Below are 22,802 nucleotides of genomic sequence, written 5' to 3'. Positions count from 1 at the left end.
AGAAGCCAACTCCATTTGCTTAATTTTGCTGGGCAACCATTTTATAAGTACTTTGTGACAGCAGTGAAACAGTTTCAAAAGCATTTTTGACCCAGAGCAATTATGTGCCATTTGGGGAGATGGTCCTGTCAAAATTAGATGCATGCTCGTTTTTTTGTTTTTGTTTTTTGTTTTAAAGCAATACATTTTTACTTTCACTGAAGACTTATAAATTTATTTTGAGTCTATAAATATTCTAAAATATCCCAGTATGTGGGTGAAAATGGATATTTTCTGTTCCTCTTGGAAAGATTTACTTGCCTTCTTTAATTTGTCTTCTTGAAATAAGTCACTTTTCTGTTTAGTTTTCTTAGCACAAATGTCGATACATGAACAAAACAAACACATTGCAAAAGGAAGCTCTGATTGTCATCTTTGTTAATGATCCATGCCAACTCTATAGAAAAAAGAGAATTGCCGTTTTTTATTTGTATTCATGTACAGTATGAACTACAATCTCAGGTATCAATATTGAACATCATCCTTAGTGAAATTATTTGGACTCCATACAAGCACTCTTTTTTTCTGGTTTTTGTTTTGCTTTTTGTCTTTTTTTAACAACTTGGAGCACATGTAAAATTATGATCATAAGATTTTTTTTTTTGCATTATGTTTTTGAAAATACTTTTTTTTCTGTAGAAATTTAGCCATGTGATGATTTTCCTCTCCAAAAAATGAGAGATGTCCCCACACACGATAACCCTCCCCATATATGGACAGTTGGCAGAATTACACACAAGAATTTGATCACCTTGGCTGGGGGTTTGCGCAAAAAACAAACTTAGTCTGCTGGTATGTCGAGTCCAACATTCTGCTCGACAGTCTTCATTCAATTCCATCCCAGCAATCAAATATCTTTCTAGATAAGCCATCCTGCCAAAAGCACCTACCAATACACAGATTTCCCATTCATTCTGAAAAAAACTCACAAACTCCAAATATAGATAAAAAATCTGAACCTTTTTTTTTTTTTTACAGTAGCCAGCATCAACATTGAATCATTAATCCACCAAAAGCATTGAAAAGGAATTGAGCATTTGATAAAAGAAAAGAGTGAAAAGGGAAAGAATGGTTTACTTGTTGTCCTTACTCTAACGAGCACCATTCTTGTCCTCCAAAGTGAAGAGCTGCAATGAGTAGTTCCTGGTTCAGCTACTCAGGCCTGACATGCATTTACATCTGGAGTGCTTGCAAAGGCAAAAACTTCTAATTTTACTTCTTTTTGAGTTATTATTATAGTGTAAAATCCAAGAACACGTAGTCATACAGCTCAAAATTAATTATGCTCCTGGTAAAAAGATTTCAAATTATTTAATTCAGAAATTTTGTTAGACATAAATGAAAAAAAGAAAAGAAAAATTCCCCAAACAATAGTAAGACATTTTTCAAGGGGCATATTTAAAAAAAAATCTTTCCTTAATTAAAGAAAAAAAATACCCTTATTAATAATTAATGGATAAGCCTTTATTGGCATTGCAGCAATTAAATTCCTCTAATAACCATCGACCAGCTACTAGTGTTTTTTGATTATTCATGTTTGGCGATAAGTTCCAAAAGTACCTTTCCAGTATTTTGTTCCAATAGAGACTCCTCTTGGATCAGTCCAGAATGTTCATTAGCTCCTCTCAGCAAAAACATGTTGGTTGAATTAAGAAATTATTTTTGAATCAATTCTGCCCATTATATGGATAATTTTGAGCCTACTTTTTTTTGGAAAATTCCCAGAAATTTCAAGCTTGTGACTGGACATCAAGGATTTTTTTTTTTGCTATTCTGACATGATTTGTTTGGAAATAACAATGAGTAACACTACAACCCATGTTCTTTGTACAATGTACTGTGTGTCAAATCCCACCAAACCCAGCTGTAAATGCACATTCCATTAAGCCAGGTTAGTTAATAATTGGCCCAAATTGTGAATTTGCCAGTGGGAAATTAAAATATGCTTGTTGTACAGAGACCAAAGCAAAAGGCATGTCTACCTCCTCTTACTCTCCACATAAGGTCACTGTTTCCATGGCGACAGGCTGATGGCTAGTTTGCCTCCTTATTTCTTATCTATTTTTTACTTCTCCCCCATCATATGTGCAATATCAGTGTTTGAAGACCTTTCATGACCACTGTTGATAAGAGCCCCCCCCCCATGACTGCTCGCCTCTCGCCTCTACCCCAAACATTGCTCTTTCCTTTTCTCTCCTATTATCCACTTCCTTAAGCCTCCTATTCTACTAAGACTAAATGAAAACCGCAGCATGTAAATAGACACGGGGAGAGACAATGTTTTGATGGTCTATAAATGGTGTGACATCAAAGTGTCTGTGAGTTTTTCCTCGGCCAAAAATGAGACTGAGCAGGGGTCGCGTCAATATCAAAGCCCTCTACCCTCTGTAAGATGTCAGCCACAAAGTCTCATGCTGTTTTCTTATCAGCTTTCCTCCATTAGTCCGGAAATGAACTGCTGATACAGATTAATGAGCTATAACACAACTTTTCTTAGTTTGTTGCAGGTTCCTAGCTGCTTCACTGACTATGCTACCCCTGTTTGTCTGACAGGGTCACAGTACATTACAAACCAGCCTCATTTGCCTTTTTATCCGAACCAACAGATGGACTATCAGTGCCTGAGCTCGTGTGACCCTGGGGTGACGGCAAGGTGGCGCGACACCGAGTGGATGTAGATCATTACCAGGTTAACAGGGAGGCTGCAGACCACAACCTTATGCTACCCTTCATTTTCCTAAGAAACATTTTGCCGTTGTGCAGCACACGTATGCAGACAAAGCAAGACAAATGAGAGATGAGAACGGGGTGAAGAACATGCCAAAGCTCAATGACAGAAAGGCAATCACACCAACCAGAAGAGTGAAAACAGGGCAAATGTTGACCAGGGAAAATGGATAATTTAGCGATAAAAGAACAGAGGAGGAACAGAAGGGAAATGATTAAGGGTATGAAGTCTAGAGAAATGTGAGGAGGCAGAGTGGGAGCGAGACCTTAATCTTAATTAAAGCAAAGGATGTATGGCTGTTGTTTAGGAGCCACAGGGGAAATGCACATTTACTCATTTGGCAGCTTTGCTCTGCAGGCATGCTGGTTCCACGGTGATATAAACCAGAGCTGTGTCATTAAAAGATCTAATCTCATCGTGAGTGACAGCTGGAATATGATGGTTAGGAAAATAACACCGCAGTTGTTTTGTTTGATGTCTTGTAAGCTTCCTCCATTTTGGACACAGCAATGTCCTTCAACAAATAACAGGTTAATGGAATCAGAAATATTTGCACACTAGGCCAAAATCTGCTGTAGTTTCACAAGCTGCATATCATCCAGCTCAGATTCACATTTAATAAACCATTCTTTCCCTTGAGCAGTATCACACAGAGAGAAAGAGAGAAAAAATGAGCTAAAAAGCTATCACAAACTGTTTTTTTTTCATTTAGCCACTAGACATTTTTAATAAATAACTTTTGCTTTTGTAAAGACCCTTTTCAAAGTTTCAAGTTGTCTCTTTGCCAAACACTGATTGAGTGCCGTCAAGATCAACTGTCAAGTCAACGGCATTTTATTATTTTTTATTTTTTTTAAGTTTTGGTCCATTGTATTCCAGTTGTAGACTGGCAATATTGGATATGTAGTCAATCTTAAGGTCAGATTTGGGTTTCTTGGACATTGTCTTTTGAACAAGCTTGAATCAGTAAAGGTTCTTGTGTAGCCGAGCTGTGTATGGTACTGAGCATTGGAGGGTGATGATAAGTGCTCTTGTACGTGTTGTAGTGGTTGTAGTGCTCCAGTGGGGGGAGCGATAGGTGTCTCTCCATAGCAGCAACACCTGCAAGCTCTTCTTCAACAGTAATGACTTCCATGGAGGAGGCAGGACCATCAGGGTCCTGTTGGTTATGCTGCTTCCTCATCTTGTAGAAAATAACCAGCAGAACAGCGGCCATGAGTGTAATGGCTACGAAACAGCCAATGATAATCTTGGTGGTTTTCATCACCTCATCCAGACCATTGAGAGCTCCTTCTCCATCTCCATTAAGAATTGGTATGGTGTAAGTCCGTTCTGTGGTCCTTGTTAAAACGGGCATACCTTTTGTAGTAGAGGATGGTACCCAGCCGTATGGGGGTAGTGGTGTTTGACTGTCATCCACAGGGGTCTCAATGGTTTCCACAGTGACTGTGGTAAAATAGGTAACTCCATTGTTTTCCACTGCAGTGACATTAAGGACTGCAGAAGCAGTAATGTTTCCTGCTGTGTTGCTGACCATACAAGTGTAAGTTCCAGTGTCCTGCATTGTTACGCTGGTAAAATTTAATGTTCCATCATTGAGTACGGACAACCGTACCTTATAAGCCCCATGTGTTATCAAAGAGCCATTTGGTGTGAGCCAGCTGATGGATGTCAGCGAACTTGTACGACATTTAAGTTCAGCACCCATGCCTTCTGTCACATTCAGGTCACTGGGGGGCTCAACAATAACAGGAACATCACACTGGAAGTAGCTGTGGTCCAGTTCCCCAATATAACGACCTCTAAAGGTTGAAGGAGAATGACAACGAGCACAGCAACTGGTATTGGCAGGCACAGTTTCTTTAAGCCACCAGCTGAGCCACAAAATATCACAGTTGCAGTTCCAAGGGTTGTGATGTAGGTGCACTCTTTCCAGACGATGCAATGGTGTAAAGAGGTCATGTGGCAAAAAGGTCAGGTTGTTGTGAGCCAGGTTGAGTTCCACTAGTGACTGAAGATCATCAAAGGAATTTCTCTCAATGGTTTGGATCTGGGCATGCATCATCCACAGCTTTTGAAGGCTCACTAAACCTGTAAATGAGCTGGGCTTAATGACAGACAACTGGTTTCCCGACATTTCTAGCTCTTCGAGCCTAATTAAAGGTAAGATGTTAGGGATTTCTTTGAGGTTGCACATTCCCAAGTTCAGATAGCGCAGGTTGGTCAAGTCCTTAAAAGCTCCATCAGAAATGTAGGAGAGACGTTTGAGCTCCCCTAGATCTAGCCTTCGAAGTGAAGGAACCCGGTTGAAGGCATAAGATGGTATACTTTCAATGGGATTGTTTCGTAGCCAGAGTTCTTTAAGTTTGGACAAGTACTCAAACGCTCCATTGGGAATTGTTGTAAGTCGATTATCAAAGAGTTCTAATGTGTTCAGACTTGCCAGCCCATTAAAAGCACCAATTTCAATGCTGCGGATATGATTCTTGCTGAGTTGCAAAATCTCCAGATGGCGTAGATGCTTGAAACTGTCTACCTTGATCACCTGAATCAGGTTGTCCTGAAGATTCAGGTACCGAGTATTGGTAGAGATGCCATCTGGGACATCCCGTAGACCACGACGTGTGCAGATGACTTTGCTGAACTGGTTACTACATGAGCAGACAGAAGGACAGGTCTGAGCACGAACTAGTCCAGCCACCACCAGTATCTGAAGAGCCAAAAGCACCACAAAAAGGGGGTTGGACAGTGCCCCTTTCAGCCTACGACCTCTCATTGTCTGGCGTTGGAGGGAGTAGATCATTGTGTTCCACATTCATAGTTCATCTGGTGTTAGGCTTCCCTGTAAGAAAGAGAAGAAAAAAGACAAAACACTCAGTACTCATTTACTATTGGTAGAAGACTATTGATTGTGTTGAATTTAATGAAAGAGGGGAAAAAATACTTCTTTTGTCATTAATGTCATTAAGACAAACTTGCTCAATTGACATCCATCATGTACAGTTACATCTTACATGTTTTATTTTCCTGATGATATAAAGGAGATATTTTAAAAAGTAAAGTAGAACATTTTGAAATCATCATGTCAAAAAATTGTAAAACTTGGTTATGTCTTTTGTGTATATTTATTAAAGCATAAACACTGAGAAATATCTGAAGGTCAATCAATAATTTATCCATGATTTTAAAAAATCTTTTACAAACACTAATGGTTAATAACCCTCACCCCTGAAAATACAATGAAAAAATGGAACATGTGGATTCCTCTGCATATTAAGGGGTTTAGGAGAAAATTTATTTCAACTTTTAAAAGGTAACATGCAGCAACATACAGAAGTCATTAGCGTAAAAAAGCATGTCTATGGTCTGCTTAATAACTTTTTGATTTTTTTTTCTTTGATTTATAGTTTTGTTCACCTTGACATAGCTATTTTGTTAATTTTTTGCTCCACATCCATAACAAATGACCTCATCTTTTTTTTCAAAGGTAGCTGATATTGTTATTAATAATCTGAATTCATATACTAAATCAAAGCACAATATGGGAAAAAAAAACCTTAGTCTGCTATTTCAGAATCAAATCATATTGAGATTGATGAGTCAATTCAACCAACAGGTCCAGGAATATGTGTGAAAATGCTTATGATAAAAATAAACCCAGAAAATCATACACATAGAGCACAGCCTGTACATCTCACTTACATTCAGCAGTGCTGATGTGTCTCTGCTACTCCTTGTTTTTTACATTTAAAGATAACAGCCTACAAATAAATCTATACATTCCTTACAAAAAACATATATAGGTGCTAAAAGTGTAAAATGTGACAAGGCTCTGTCAAGATATGCTGTTAAGTAATTCACACTCTGCAGTGCAGTTACTGTCTTTGCCAAGAGCAGGGCACACAAAGTAAATGTATTATTTAAAAATTAACAACATGTACTGGGTCCTACTGGGTTTTTCTGTTATCTGTTTATCATCTCTTTCTGTCAGCCCACAAGCAGAGAAACACCAGTGTATTATGACAGGTGTTTCCTAAACTGTAAAAATTGTTAACTGAGGTGGAAATGCTCACCACTGAGGGTGAGGGGCTGACTTAATCAGAAGAAATGAGGCTAGATGCCTTGATTTTGCACCAACAAGGCTGCCACAATACTCGTGATGGAACGAGGCTGCAGAGAGACATGCCTCTGCAGGGGAATCAGATCGAATAAGACCTCCCACTGGCTGGAGCTCATTTTGTCTGGCTGGAATTACAACAAACCCTGCACTGCCACCAAAGAGAAGAAAATGTCAGACATGGCAAACACACTGACAGTGATTATCTGCTGCCAATAAAACATATCAGTTTGCAAATCCACTGGAATGCTAAAAGGGATGAGCCTTGCAACCACTCCAAGAGTAAATTAAGCTTTGGCCACATGCCGTATTCATAGTGCATTTAATGCCTCATTACATGCAGAAATAGAATATATATCATAAAAACGGAAAAAAAAATCCCTCCTTTGTTGATGCAACACTGCATGGATTAATTTCCATCTAGCTGTGCTCAACATGTGTTCAGAGCCACTGCAAGCAGTAAATGCTTACATCTAAAATCCTGCCAGTAACATAAAAACACCCACCCTCACTTTTCAGCTGCTGCACCAGCAGCTTTGTGTCTGTCAGTGCTGGGACTTGCCAAATTCAATGGTTATAATGAGTTAGTTGGGAAGGTGAAAGGAAACGCATTCTATCAAGCGAAACAAGGAGGCTGTAAGATCTATAATTCAGATCTTTTAAATTAAAATGTCAGATTATTAAAATTATTGCCACTGTTAAATCCCTTAAAAGAGAGCAATGTATCGTTTTCAACTAGCAAGATGCGCAAACTTGGATATTCCAACACAGCATTGCAGCAAGTTTGGCACAAAAGCATGTAAAGCCCTCCTTTGAGGAACTGAAGAGCCTAACACATTGAAAGAAAAAAATCGGTTTCATCTTCTCATTGTATAAAAATGAGATGTGGCATTCTAAATCTATTCTTCACAAATCCAACTTGTGAAGATAATAAATCTTTTAGGATGAAACAAAAAGCACAAAATGTTGCATTATGTATTACTTGCTTTGCAGTCACATTTTGATTTTGATATTTGCACAAACTTGTTCACATGTTTAGCATTTTCCCTCTGGGTTCTAAGGGGAATTTGGAATCTTTTATGTGCAACAGGATTAGACCAACCCAGTGACAAACACAAGCATTTGAATTTGCATTTGTAGAATCAGACTAAATAGTTTCATGTTTAGAGGACAGGGATTCTCAGAAAGTAAAAATATTGTTTTCACAGAACTCCTTTCCACTACCTATTTATTACAGGGCATATTTCTATTAATAAAATACATATTTGTTTTCAAATTGGTCCCCCTTTACATAGGACAACAGAATAGAAGAGATCATAATGCAATACAAATAAATAGGGTTGGGTTGTTGATTAGACAATTGCAGATAATTTCCAGTTAATTATATGAATATAAAATTGAAAAGAGTGTTAAATATGAAGTGGTACGGAATCTGGCGAGACCTACAATAAAAGACAAATAGGTTCCCGGCTACTGATGTCTGATGAGCTGAGCACCATCCTGCTAATTGATTCAACACATTACTGATTCATTACATTTGCATACGTTTGTTGCATGTCTGCTTTTCAACCTCGTTGGGGTGATGTTATAACCTCACAGGCCATATGGGTCTGTGGAGACCTGGCTGCAGACAAAGCACCACACAGATATACGGATAGATGACAAGTCTGATGTATCAGTGTTTGAAATTATCATAAATCTTGACTGCTGTGAATATATTTGCATACGGCTAAACAGCACAAGCATAGAAAGCAGCAGGCCATCTTATATTATCTTGATACTAAGTTAAAGCACTCTTTCTTTTGTAAATGCTGATTATGAAGTGATTTATCGTTCTGCCTGCTGTCTGTCTTTTAAAGCTTGTTTTAAATTCTCAGTTATTTTCCTAGGTACTTAAATCAAGAAGCTGGTAAATAACTAAGACCAGTCTTATTTTGGACTGCAGCTTAAAAGACTCAGGACAGAACTGTTTTTCTAATTGCAATATGTTTACAATTACATTTTTATGATGTGAACATTAACTGATTTTATATAATATCTCAATAATGACCACTTAAACTTGAAAATCCAGAACTCTATGGCACAGTTACACCTACCAACAGGTTCACAACAGAGAATACATAATAGAGTTAGGATTCCACCAGCACTTATTTTGTTAAGAAACCAACTTTATTAGCAGTCCAACACATTTTGTGACATGATGGACACTGAAACTGGCTGTGTTTCACTATCCACTGTGCAGTTCTGCTCCATCTTGGCAACAGTGCTCAGAGTGCTTGGGTGTGTGGGAAATAAATCTGCCACAAGAAGCTGCTGGGTGTTGCTGACTTATCAGTATGAGATTCTTTAATAAGATCTGGCATTATTAAAATTATTTCAATAACATAGCTTTAAGAAACAACATCTATTTTTGTCTGGGCATTTTTGCAGTTCAGGGTTATTTTCTTTTACAGAGGCCATTTCTAAACTATGCCTGTCTATAACCAGGGTAAAGTTGCTTGCCAGCTGTCACATGCAAAATTCTGTGTCATGCTTAGAGTGGTTGTGCTAATCACATCTGTTGTTTTTCACTAGCCATTTAATCTGGACATCATTTTTATCAGCCACTTAACTCCATTGTGTAGATTAGTTTGGTCGGCCGCTTTAAAAACCAGAACTAAAAGCCATTTTGCTATTTTTTTATAAGAGTGACTGGTGGTTCTGTCTTCTCTGTGGCAAAGCACTGCTTTCATTTACTGGAGTCGAGATAAACACATAATGGTGTTGATATAATGCTGTTTGTATCTGGTGTATGAAATGCTAGCTTTTTTTGATGAAATACCATGAAAAATAGGAATGAGTAACCTAAAATTAATTCTGTTCTGTGAAAGTGGCAGCAGCTTAAACACTTTTCTTTTTCAAGATGATGAAAGTAAATCAGCACCCTTGGAGAACTGCACAGTAACACTGTCTTAAGCCAGTACATAATAGATCCAGGTTTTCATCATTCCGATGCCACGGATAATACTACCTTTGGCAGAATTTGTAAGGTCTTATAAGATTTACTCTCACTGTTTCAGATCTGGATTATTTAAAAACAGCAAAATAAAAAAAATATATAAATTACATCTTGTTATACATTTCTCTTGGTTTTTGATAGAAACAAAATGCTGCCTGAATACCGTTGGTGCTTAAAAAAAAATAAAAAATAATGGTTAAAAAAAGCCTTTTTTGTAGCTATGAGGTGCAGGAATAAGACCATAGGAGAATCCCTGATTTATTAAAGTTGAATGCTTGAACATATATGCCAGCGGTTCATTTATGTTTTCAAAGCAGTCTTGATTTATTGCTTTTTATAAGGGGCAAAAGTATGGGGAAAAAATCTAAGGCATCTTACAAATAGGTTGCTTTGTGTTGACAGTAAATATGCAGGCTAGGAAACAGAAACTAGGCCAGTAAACTTGTGGAGCAATGCAGTAACAGCCTATTCAGCTAATTCATTGCTTAGTACATATTTCATGTTGATTTAAATTGGTTTTGGTTCTGATTGTTATATAAATCTGTAAAATCTGCAAAGCCCCCTAATAGGTACAATCACAGCATGTGTAGCCGTGTATATTTTCATATTTTAATGTGACGTTAATTCTATATATTTCTAGAGTGCTTTGTTTTATCATTTTACAAAACAAGACCAGGTAATGATCCAACAGAGGCGGTACACTTGACCCTCTGCCCTGGTCTAAACCTTGGGCGCTTTCAGAAAAGGCAAAGGTTAAACAACAGCAGCGATCGATGAGAGCACAATTGTTTTCTTCAAAATCTCTGAGCATTTAGAAAACCAAATTCATTTTCCTCAGATTTGAATGAAATCTATTTGATTAAAAATGAACAGATTTGAGAGCAATCAATTTGCCATCTGGAATTAGAGCCAGATGGACAATAAGTGGCTGCTCCAAAAGCAACAGTAGAGACAGTTTTCAACTTAGCATCAGTTATTATGCCTAAAAATGGACTGAAGACTTTATTTGTATTCATTGTCTTGTCTGACGAGAGCTGGGATACAATTATCAACAAGCAAGCAACTTTATTTCATAGACACTTGTCACGGTGAATGCCTTTATTACATTCCGCTTTTCTATGTATTTGTGAAATGAATATGGATTTAAATTTTTTCTAACTATAGAAAAATAAAAAAAATAAAATCCAAGACTTTGAACATTGTTATATTAGCATTTATTTTAGCTCTTAGTTTTAAAAACTCATTGAATTAAGTTTTTTCTAACAAAAATACAGTTTTTAAGCTAACTCTGCCAAAATTGTGTATATTTCTTTGTTAAAATGTCCCGAAATTTTTTGAAACATTTTTACATTGCAATAAAAAATCAATAAAAATTTTATTAAACTTCAATGTCAGCCTGGGCTGCATGGTGCATCAGTTGTTTGAACTGCTCCTTTACAGCAAGAAGGTCCTAGGTTTGAATTTCTGCCTGGGGTCTTGCTACGTGGCATAAAAATTTGTACCTTCCCCTTGTGCAAGAGTAGGTTCTGTTTTCCTTCCACAGTCTAAAAATATGACTTTGAGGTTTATGAGTCTGTCTTAATTGTCCTTGTGTATGAGTGCGCACATAGCTGTTTGTTCGGTGTATCTCTGTGTTGCCCTCAAAGGCAGTATGATGCTCCTACAACATAAGTGTTATAGGAGCAGGATATATAGACAGCAGAAAGGAAAGGAAAGATACGCTGCATTGTTGTATGCAGTTTTTACACAAAAAATGTCTAGTGTGCATTTGTATTCAGCTTGCTTTACTCTGATGCCCCTAAACAAAATATGTCCTGTCAATGACAGGCTGCATTGACAGGACACCTAAATCATAAGTGCAGTTTAATAGAGAATGCTGGTGAAGAAACAGCATCACAAGGACCAATGATCAAACCAGAACAGTTTGGCATACAGGTATGAGGAAGGTTAAGCAATAACTCAAGTTTTGGACATCTCAGAGACATCACTGACGGTCACAGACGATGGATGAGAGCAAAATAAAACATGCGGCAGACAATTAACATTCCACATCGATCTGAACACATGATTGTCATTTGTGGTTGTGGAAGCATCATGCAAAGGTTTTTCTTCAGCAGGGACAGTGAAACTGGAGAAGTGGAGAATGAGGTGAGGGGTTCCTAGAAATAAAGCCTGGGCCACAGTGGATCGGTTAGAGTAAAACATGTTCATGTTTTCGAATGGTCTAGTCAAATTTCAGAACCAAATCCAATTAGGAATTTATGGTAAGGCTTAGAATCTTATATTCACCTACATAATACCAAGTATTGACTCAGGAAGGTTAACATCCACATTTGCACAACACTTTTCAGATTTCCATTATGTAAATATATAATTTCTTTCATCTTCAAGCTTATGCTGAACTTTGTGTTTTTTTCTCGGTTATAACACATATCAATTATAAAAGAGTTTCTGTTTGCAAGGTGAGAAAACAAGAAAAAAGTGGTATAAATATTTTTGCAAGACGCTTTGTGATTCACTGGAGAAAAAATAAATAAATAATAAATTATCGACTCCTTTAAAATCAGACTATAGAGTTTTAGGATATTCCAAAAATCTACAATTTGATGACAAACTAATAAGTCAAACATTTTACCTTCTTTTTTTAAAAAAAAATTCTGGCAAATAGGGGGACAATTCTTTTTCTGATCAAGGCAGTATACTTTGAACATAGTTATTATGTGTACTTTTACTTTTGTGCCTTTATTAGTTGCAATTGGGCAGCACAGAAGGGAGACAGAGCAAGAGGGTAAAGAGACACCTTTCAAGTGTTAATTCAATTCCTATTCACGTACCATCTTATGGTGCCTCCATTATGATAATTGCAAAGGCTAAATAATCTGCAGGGACCTCCATGTTCAAATGCACTTTGCAAAGGCTCTGTCTAGTCTCTGCAAAGGGATTAAGACAGGATGCCCTGGGTGGCAGACTGGCTGAATGCGAGGGTGCACTTAGTATTCGTGTCACTTCTCTGGCCCACCAATCTGCTCCCATGACTGAGCTTCAAAAAAGAGATTTGCAGGATTGGCAAACTGTAAGTGGAAGGGCATCACAGTGGAGTTTAGGCTCATTAAACTAAATGAAAACATGGCACCATGCAGTATGTTAGTATGACTCAGCCAGTAGTGACAATCTTGTTGATTGGCTCCACACATACTGTATAAACTAACACTGTACTGTAAAACAATTTGTTTTTAGCATTCAGAAAGCTGAGGAACACTGCTAGCAAACACAATGGTAACGTGCGAGAAACACACAAAGCCTCTGTTCTAAATAGGCAAGATGAAAAAGTATGTGAGGTTAGGAAGGTGATAATACACAGCACTGGGTAAATAATACACACATCCTTTATCCAGCCTATTTACACTAGTTTGACACATCGTTGATTTAATACGAGAGTTGAGAATGCATCTCATCATGTTTATTTGACAAATGGATTTTTAAATGTTTGCTTAGATTTCACATCTCAGCGTTTTCTTCTTCACTTTATGATCAACTAAAATTATTACTTTTTACAAGATGTGGAAGGTGGGGATGATCTTTTAACAATTCAACACAAGCAAATTTAAAGATTTTGTGACCATGGATGATAACTGAGTCAATTTGCAATTTTTCAACATTTCTGAAATCTCTGCCTGTCTGTGGCGTCATAGTAAGAATAAACACGGTCATACAGCTGCAAAACCAAGATGCTGGTTTCCAGTGTTAGTGCTGGATGACAAAACTGTGTTGCATTAAATATGACAAAATAGCACAGTAGCTTCAATGGCCAGACTTGGCAGAATGCTACTCCCTTCAAAATGCGGAGTGCTTGAAGGGATTAGTTCACTGAAGTGTCCTCTGTTCAGTCACAGCTATTTGCCAATGCATTCCAGCCATTCTAGTTTGCAAATTGACTTAAAGCAGAAGTTGCAGGCAGCTGCTTTTCCTGCAGCTTTTGCACTCACACTTGGGGTGAAAGAATACTGACACCAAATGACATCATACACATGAAGTCAGTTGTTCTTTTGTTTAATATTGCTACCCATAAGAGAAGCTGCTACCTCTCATGAAATCCTTCCCATGGATCTTGTCCTGGTCATAGGTTATTCAGATGTCGTACTGTAGTTGTTATGATGGAGTCAGATTGTGATTTCTGATGCACAGTCAAAAGCAGCTAAACAAAATTTGTATTTTAAATTTAAAGTTGAAATTAAATTTTTCACCTCAATCACTTCTTTATAACTGAGAAATCAAATTACTATCAGAATATTTTGACTGATTTTTTTCTAGCAAAAAAAGTATAGTATAGTATAGTATAGTACATCTGTACTGGCTGTATAGATGTTTTTTTTTTTCCTTTTTTCCCCTTTGAACTTATTAACAAATTTGTTGAAATATTGTACAGTTATAGAAATATTTTTTTCAGTAATTTTCATATATTGTGTGTATATATATATATATACCTATTTTTTGCATTTAAAATTATTTTCCTAAGAAGCAGGACACTGGACATTCCTATATATTGGGCACTGGGCAATCCCTTTTAAATATATAAACATATATATAAAATATATGTTTATATTTTTGCATAAAAATAGAAAAAAAATCTTTGTTTTAAAATATTTAAGTATACAGTATGTTATAATGGGAAAATATTGCATTTAAATTCAGATAAGTAGATATGATTCCTATATGTATTTTGTAAGTCAGAATTGAGGAAAAAATAAACATGTAGTGACATTTTAACTCCTCAAATGCACTTTTTTATACCAACAGAATAATTTTTACATTTTCAAACTTGAAAAAGTTTTCTTACATTTTCAACTAAACGCACTGGCTTAAAGAGAAAAACTAAGCTCTCACTTTCCTTAGTTGTCGAACTGATAACTGAAGCATAAATGCATGGCATGTTTGCATGTTCTTGTGAATACGTGGGTTTTCTCAGGTACTTGAGCTTCCTCCCACAGTCCAAAAATATAGTTGTTAGGTTAATAGGTTATTCTAAAGTGCCTTTAGGTACCGTATGAGTTCATGTGTGTGTATGTGTGTGTTGCCCTATGATGAGCTGATGACCTATCTCTGACCTCTGAGATAGGCACCAGCCCTCCCATGAGTCTTTAAGGATAAGCAGGTTTAGAGAAAGGGTGGATGGATAGCTTTAAAAATAAAGAGGAAAAATATATGTTGCTGCTCTGATTCAACATGGGTGAATAATTTTAGTGCTCAGACTTCTAGTCAGACTTAAATCTGTATGCACTCTGAGGCCAGACTGCAGCACTCATAATCATGTTTAGAGTTTTACGAAATGTCCAAGATGAAAGCTATGAGGCAGCACTGCTGCTGTACAGATAATGGCTTTTCCTCAAATGAATTGGCCTCTACAGAATCGTCTAAAAAGCATGTTGCCTGTAATCAGAGAGATCCCTTAAAGAGTAGACTGTGTAGACTGTGTGCACCTGTGACTAGATATCTATTTTTGGAAATGAAAGAATAAAATGATGTACTAAATAATGCATTTAAAACAAATTGAAGTAATAAAACACTAGCATGGTACATAGAAATAGGTTCTTTTGTGCTATTCTTTCATAACATATAAAAACCTATAGATGGTATAAGTGCAAAAATCAATTATTATAGAATTGAAGTAAAACAAAATCAACTAAGAAACTCAGAAGGGAATTTCAATTATTTATTTTATGTATTCCACCAATAAAATTACTTCAATGCCAAAACAGTTCACATCAGGTTTTTCACAACTTTTCTCATTGATTTAGGTCAGAACTTTAAAGTCCTTCCATCCATCCATCTCTTTAAGCGATTTAACAGGTCTAAGAAGGAAACCCAGACATCTCTCTTACTTGCGACCTTCCTCAGCAGTGCATGGAGGATCCTGAGACCTCAGGGTAGAGGAAATGTATATTTCATTCTGTAAGTCCTGAGTCTTCCTTACGGTCCTCTCCCAGTGTTACACTCTCAGAATATCTAAATAAAGTTGTCCAGGAGGATTCCTGGACATTTGACTGAACCATGAAGAGAGCTCTGCTCAGAATAGTTCACTAATTTAGATTTAAGGCAAAGTCTTACCACCCTATGGAGGAAGTTTATTTCATTTTGCATTTGGCATTATTTGTTGTGGTCATGATTCAAATCTAATGGCGTATGGGTGAGTGCTAGAGCGCACATGAGCAAATAAATTGAGTTCCTTCAATAAGAATAATCACTGGGACAATGCTTTTGCTGCTACCACTACCTGAGATGATTATTCACCCCTCATTTCATTCTACCATAAATTGTGGACATGTTCATATAGGACCTCTAACAAAATTCACTTTTTTTCCCAATGTCCAATCAGCATTCAAAAATAGTTTTGCTCTCACTAATAGGCTGAGTTATCCTGACAGATTTCTATTTCAACTCTTTGGTCAAATTTAATTATACTGTCATATAGTTAAACTATACTGTTGAACTGTACTGTCATATTAGTGATGGGAAACTACCCATGTAGTTTATCTATATCTTGATACTAACCATGCCAGTATTATCTTTCCAAAAGCAGAATGTAATAACCCTTCATGACAGCTGAGTTTATTCTTCTGTTTAGAATACACCTAAAATGGCATCTTTACATGTTCAGTGGTAATGTCAATCTTATAGATGGAGAAATAATAATGCTGCATCATAGCAGCTGTGATTGGTTGACTTAGTTTTTTTTACTACATATGGTGAATGTGTCTGTGTTCCTTTTTTTCAAAAAGAATTTAAATAGCTTAGAGAGTGTTTTTGAGATGACTTTACTGGCCAAGCGCTTCGAGGTGGATCATGTGAGAGGTTACATGTTGATGAGGAAGATCTTCGACCATGCAGAGGACTCTGCAACCCCTCAAACCACGCAAATTGTTAAACAAGAGAACATAGAGAAAATGTATTCTGACAGTACTAAAATTACTTTGCTACAGGGGATTTCTGCGGATTTCACCACAGGAACAAAACTATAGAGTCAGGGAACACATTACCAGCAAACACACTATTCAAGGATGTGGGTCTTTATTCTGAAGATGCAACCAAGTTACGATCACAGTCACAATAGAAAGTTGTTATACAGCTAAAACACATACCATTTTTCCCACTGTCTGACATTAAACTAAGTTAAAGTTTTTCGTTTTGAGATCAATTAGGATTAAAAAGATATTTCTACTTGCTAACCAGAATAATGAGAACACTAATGATCTTGATAACCTTGGCGTTGTAAGGGTCTAATAGGCTAATTCACGACAGTTCAGTACAATTTAGTACACCTCTGGATGTTTTAAAGCTACATATCTTTCTTCCAGAAAGCCACAATCACTGCTTTTTGCTCAGCCTTCTTTTTGTGACATCAAGGAAGAATCAAAAGAAATCAGGTACAGTGTCAGGAAGTGAACTGTGGAGCTCAATGAGTCTGAATCATGCTTGGATTCCATTTCCAGATGCCTGATGGTGCCATGTCCATCTGTTCAAACAATTACCTGCAAGTAAAAAAACAGCATGGGAATGTTCTGCCATCATACTGGTCAGAAAAGAGATAGGTTCAAAATGTGTGTGGAGAAAAAAACCCGGAAAAGAAGAATACGCTGTTTGAAGCTGATGAGAGAATGCCAATATTCGCAGTGAAAGGAGGTCTGTACCAATATGGGCTGAAAGGCCACTTGGGGGAGAGGGAGGAATGCTCCAGTTACTCTAAATTAAATATAAAAAGTCAAACTTTAGTTTTCAAATTCACATGGGGGAACAAAAAAACCTAAATTTTGGGGAAAAAAATGTCACGTTCTGATTAAATGTTTCATTATACTGACATTACATTTACAGAAAAAACATTAACTTTGCCAGCCTGAGAACACCTGAATCATTGTGATGTATATAAAAAAATATATACGGAAATACTGAAGGAGAATCTTAAAGGGTAACTGTTACCTTCAGTTGTATATCCTGTGTATCCAACATGATTCAAACAAAGTTTGACTTTGTAATTTAACTCTTTGAAATTGGGCCTTAGCATTTTAATACCAGTGACATGTCAAAGAAATTCCAAACTCTCATCACTTATCATTTATGTCCTTTTAACTTTCACACAGGATTGACTGTAACTGTTTTATTTATTTGCTTATGATGTACAGTACATACAATTCATCGTATGCAAAATCATATATTTAGGTTCAATCTTAAATTATAGATTAAAACTCAATTAGTACGTTGCTTATTTTTTTACATCACTACTATAACGATCCAATTGCTATACTTTAGCAATTTCTAAAGCAAAAACTAAAACAAATTGTTTTCAATTTGTTACTGAACTCATAATCCAGCAACACCAACAATAATCAAAGTTCCTTTATGGTCTATTAAAGAACAACATTTTTAAATCTGTATCTCTAGCACTGAGGCAAAGACTGACATTGAGACTTACTAAACACCATGAAAGGACGGATGAACAGAACAGATGCCTGTCTCTAATGGTCAAGGTTGCTGCTTGAATAAAATATAAAAAAATACTGAATCTCCAATCGATTCTCATACAATTCTCTTTTCGCTCTTTCTGGGGAGAGCAGGGTGTTAGGTCATCTTCACAGAGGATGTCCCTGGAGCTGGTGGTGAGTCTACGGGGAATTGCTGACTTGCTCAAGGACAGGACTAAAGCTGCTTGCTTGTTACAAGTGCTTATATTTTGTGGTTACAACTTTCTCTGAATATTTTCAAAATAAATTTGCAACACAAAAGCAGCTAGTAGACCTTTACTTCAACTGGAACAAGAAGCAGCTTATAAAGATGTCCCATTATACAGACAGCTTATTCACCTGGGTCTGTATATTGAACAAGAGAATAATGGGTACTTCTCACCATTTCACTTTAAGTATATACCTGCCATGGGCCTCATATTCTCTTATGGTTAACCACCAACCACAGGTACCTATTACTGTCTCGGAGTTGCAATGGTTTATTCCGAACAACGTTTTTCAATGTGATATATGTTTTCATCCGTATGTGCAAAATTGTGGTACACAATACTGCAATCATTAAGCAACTCTTCTATTCTATTGCAGTAACTTACAGCTTAAAATTAAATTCCCTTTGTCCAGATTGCTATAATTATCCCGGTGAGGAGAAGCTTAAGGTCTGTTTAAAAATAACCACCATCCAATAAATTTGGACTCAATAAATGAAAGCTGAAGAGCAGATGTTTTCTCACTGAAGTGATTTTAATTTTCCTTTTTTCCTCTCTCTCTCCACTTTTGCCCCCTCCCCTTTCTGCTCTCTCTGATAATCTGCTTCGATTAATCAGCAGTGAATGCATGATGCTTAGTGGGAAATTGTTATAAAATCAATCAGAAATCAAAAGTAAATGCAAGTGGAAGCCTATAATTTCCTAAAAGCTGCTTTCACACTGTGCACACATTTTGCCATAAAGCCCCAATTCTAACAAGAGGAAGACAAAACATCAGCATTTGCTGTACCATTGTTCTTCGAGTGCACATATTTGTTGTATTTTTGCAGCATGAGCAAGACCTAGATAATCATTAAGACTTATTTTGATGGTAGAAAAGGTAGAGCATTTTATCATATCGCGAGCCAGCTGGTGTACAGACTAGCTGAGCTTGTGCTGCACAGAGGACTGGGCTAGTTTTCTCTCTGCTAATAGCTGATTGATTATGTGTAGCCAGTGTTGACAGCACACAGTAGGTAGTCCATTTTTGGTCATTACTTGTTCATGACAAAAAGTCTTAGCTGGCAAGCTAATAAGTTCTGGTGGTGTTTATTTCCTATTAAAACATGTTTAATTTTTTTTTTTGTCCATGTTTGTTATACAGTCCCGACCACATTCATCAGCACCCTGGGTGACGATGTGCAAGAAGACTTTAAATAAATTCATTTTTATCGCAGCAGCACAGTTCCAGAAAATCGTAGAAAAGTCCAGCCTCTCATTTAAGCACATTTGCAAAGAGGTGGACAAAGTAAATAAGTTAAATTTGTTATTTGCAAAATCAGTAGTTGGCAGTTATTGGCATTTCTACTAGTAATGCTTCAAAGAACCTAATTTTCCTGACAGGAAGTGCTGTCCTTAGTTTTCTACAACATTGCTGAATATCAGAGCATAGAGAGAGGGATCTTTGACCTTCTTCTTTGTACAGTATCTCCCAGGGATGGCCCATGTTTGTTCACACAGCCCAACACATTGTCATTTAAAATCTCTGGGTAATTTAGAGTTCATGTTGATGCATCCCAACAAGCTTTAGGCATGGCAAAGCAAGTTTATTTGTACAGCACATTTCAGAAACAAAAAACTTGTGGAACACAATATGGCTTGTTGTGCTTCTCACAATATTCCGTCATTCCCTCATCGATGCACGCATTAACACATTGATGGTGGTAAGCTGTTACATTTTAGCCAGAGATGCCCTGGGGCAGTCTGACAGAAGCAAGACTCCCATGCGTGGGTGCCACCAGACCCTCTGACCACTATCAGCAGGCAAGGGACACAACCACTGAGACAAATGGAGTGGGGATTCGAACCGGCAACCCACCGGTTACAAGACAAACTTCTACCAGCATCGTCATTTAAGTGAAGTGAAGTATTTTACATGATGAAATCCCAAAATATCAAACAAACAAAATGACACTGCAGTGACATGGTAAAAGAATGTAATACAAGTTGGAATACAGACTAAAACTAATGATATTTCAGTTAGTAATCCAAACCATAATCAAGATTTCTTATTTTAATTTTGAAATGTTAAAGCTGGATTTTTGTATCTTTTTGTGCCAAATTGTATTTGAAAATTAATTTATTTTAACAATGTTTTTTTGGGGGGGTGCCAATAAATGTGAGTGAAAAAGCATCTTTATGTTGCGTATGTTTTGATGTCAAAACTGTCAATTCTTCTCTTGTGGATGAAAATTAAATTTCATGCGTAATAAAAACACTAATTTGACCTATTTGAGTGAATTATTTGCTGCTTTTAATTGAGAAAAAATAAATATGGTTATAACAAACATATATTCCAACACTTAAAACATTAACCTTGAGTTCTGTCTCAGTAGTGAATATAGTCTGGAATTACTTTCACATATAAGTAATTATTCATATTCTATGTCCAACCTTGAAGTAATTGTTTACATGAAGCAAATTGTTTTTTCTCCCAGGACCTTTATGGTCCCATTCAGACATCCAGCTTACAACTTGATTACTTATCACACACAAAATCTAAGTAAATGTGAGATTAATCTCTGTCTTGTTTCATTGTTTTATGTCAGTATTAATTTGACCAAATAATATACAGTAAGCACCTTCGATGAGCACCTTTTTAATCCAATTTAAGTAAATTGCCTCCTCCGTCTTACTCAGCTCTCCTCTTCCATTTGATTTAACCGAACAAATGAATAGAAGCTCCTCAACATGTAGCTGGCATAATATTAGAAGTCAAGTACTTTGAGAAAAGCAGTTGCTACATTTAAATGAAAGCTGAAAAAAATAATGAAAAATGAATAAGTAATTGTGTGATATATTGATGAACAAATGATACTTCTTTTAGTTTTTCCCATGTTATTTCAGAATGGATGAATGAAAATATTTAAAAGTACTTTATTAATTATCTTTACATAGTTAGATGGAAAATGATTGTTTAAATCAAACAGATTTAGACAATCTGACAGCAAACTGTTGTTTAAATTTTTCTAAACAATTGTGGTCTGAGCTGCAAACAGCAGCTCAGACCACACTATTAACAAACTTAAAATATGTTTAATAGTTTTTTTGTATATAACTTTCAATTATGTAGATAAAGGGGCAAAATATCATGAATCTGAAGTATTTTAAGTATGTTACCCACAAGTAATGTAAGCATAACAAGCATGATTTGGCAGCTACAACATAAAAATGTATTAAAAGATACAACAATTTAATAACACGGCAAGCTTAAACTTTGACCTACGTGAAATATGAACTTAACTGTTATTATGGAGTCAAATTTGCATGCATATTAAAATGCTGTGTACAATATTTCGGTTTTCCTCAATTCATAAAGCATATGACAAAAATGAAAGCTAAGACACCACTGGCTTATTACATCCAGGGTGATGAATACATTTATTTATATGTAGTTATATTTGTATTACTATTATATCTATTTTGAAGACATAAAAAATAACAAGTTTAAACCCACACAGTATGATGACGTTAAGTCCAATTATGAAAACATATATGGCTGTTTATTTGCAAAATGCTACGTAGCATTTCATAACATTCACTCCCAACAGTTTGGACCTGGGTATGTAGTTCATAGTGGTTGTTTTTCCTAAAACAGCTGCCAGCTGTGATTCAGATCAATTTTCTGTCCAGAAAACCAAAACAATGACCTGAGGGAGGCTGCAGTTCAATGAGAGTTCCCCGTTGTCAGCAGCTCTTGTCACATTATACAAACAAATTCTACACACTCTGTACATATGGCAAGTAGCCATAGTAACGAAATGCTGCCAGTATGTTGCAGTACAGCAACTACAGGTTTTAAATGTTTCAAATGAGTTAAAAAGAAATTAGGGCTAGGTTTGCTGAATTATAGTAACAGAGTTTCAGCCAAACTGGAGAACCTTTCCTGACTAACTTGACAAATTCCAAGTACACTTTCATGAGCATATGTGATAAAAAAAAAGCAAATGACTAGCAATGTACTTTTTAACATGAGGTTAGTTTGATGCAGCTGGAATTTTTAAATTAAACTTCAATTGATCATCTAGATTATTTATTTTAGCCTCTTGAGCAGTTTTAAATATTTACAATTATTTCAAACACATTAACTTTAGTGAAATTGTTTGTAAAGTTATCTTTACTGAGAATTTTCCATAGATTTTACTTTCCCCACCCTTTGGAA

The 22,802-nt window shown here is 36.4% G+C and overlaps 1 protein-coding gene across 1 annotated transcript in view; it reads right to left on the bottom strand.

Moving 5' to 3' along the window:
- Window positions 1-442: 442 nt before the first annotated feature.
- Window positions 443-22,802, bottom strand: part of LOC102221345 (leucine-rich repeat-containing protein 4C-like) — a 48,725-nt gene continuing 26,365 nt past the window's right edge. Inside the window, exon 2 of the mRNA XM_005811071.2 lies at window positions 443-5,609. Coding sequence (XP_005811128.1) covers window positions 3,687-5,582 — 1,896 coding nt within the window. The 5' untranslated portion in view covers window positions 5,583-5,609 and the 3' untranslated portion in view covers window positions 443-3,686. The remainder of the gene's footprint in view (window positions 5,610-22,802) is intronic.

This window comes from Xiphophorus maculatus, chromosome 4 (assembly GCF_002775205.1).
Source record: "Xiphophorus maculatus strain JP 163 A chromosome 4, X_maculatus-5.0-male, whole genome shotgun sequence".
NCBI classification, from domain to species: domain Eukaryota; kingdom Metazoa; phylum Chordata; class Actinopteri; order Cyprinodontiformes; family Poeciliidae; genus Xiphophorus; species Xiphophorus maculatus.
Note: the sequence above shows the minus strand (reverse complement) of the source record. Positions and strands in the feature narration are given on the sequence as shown.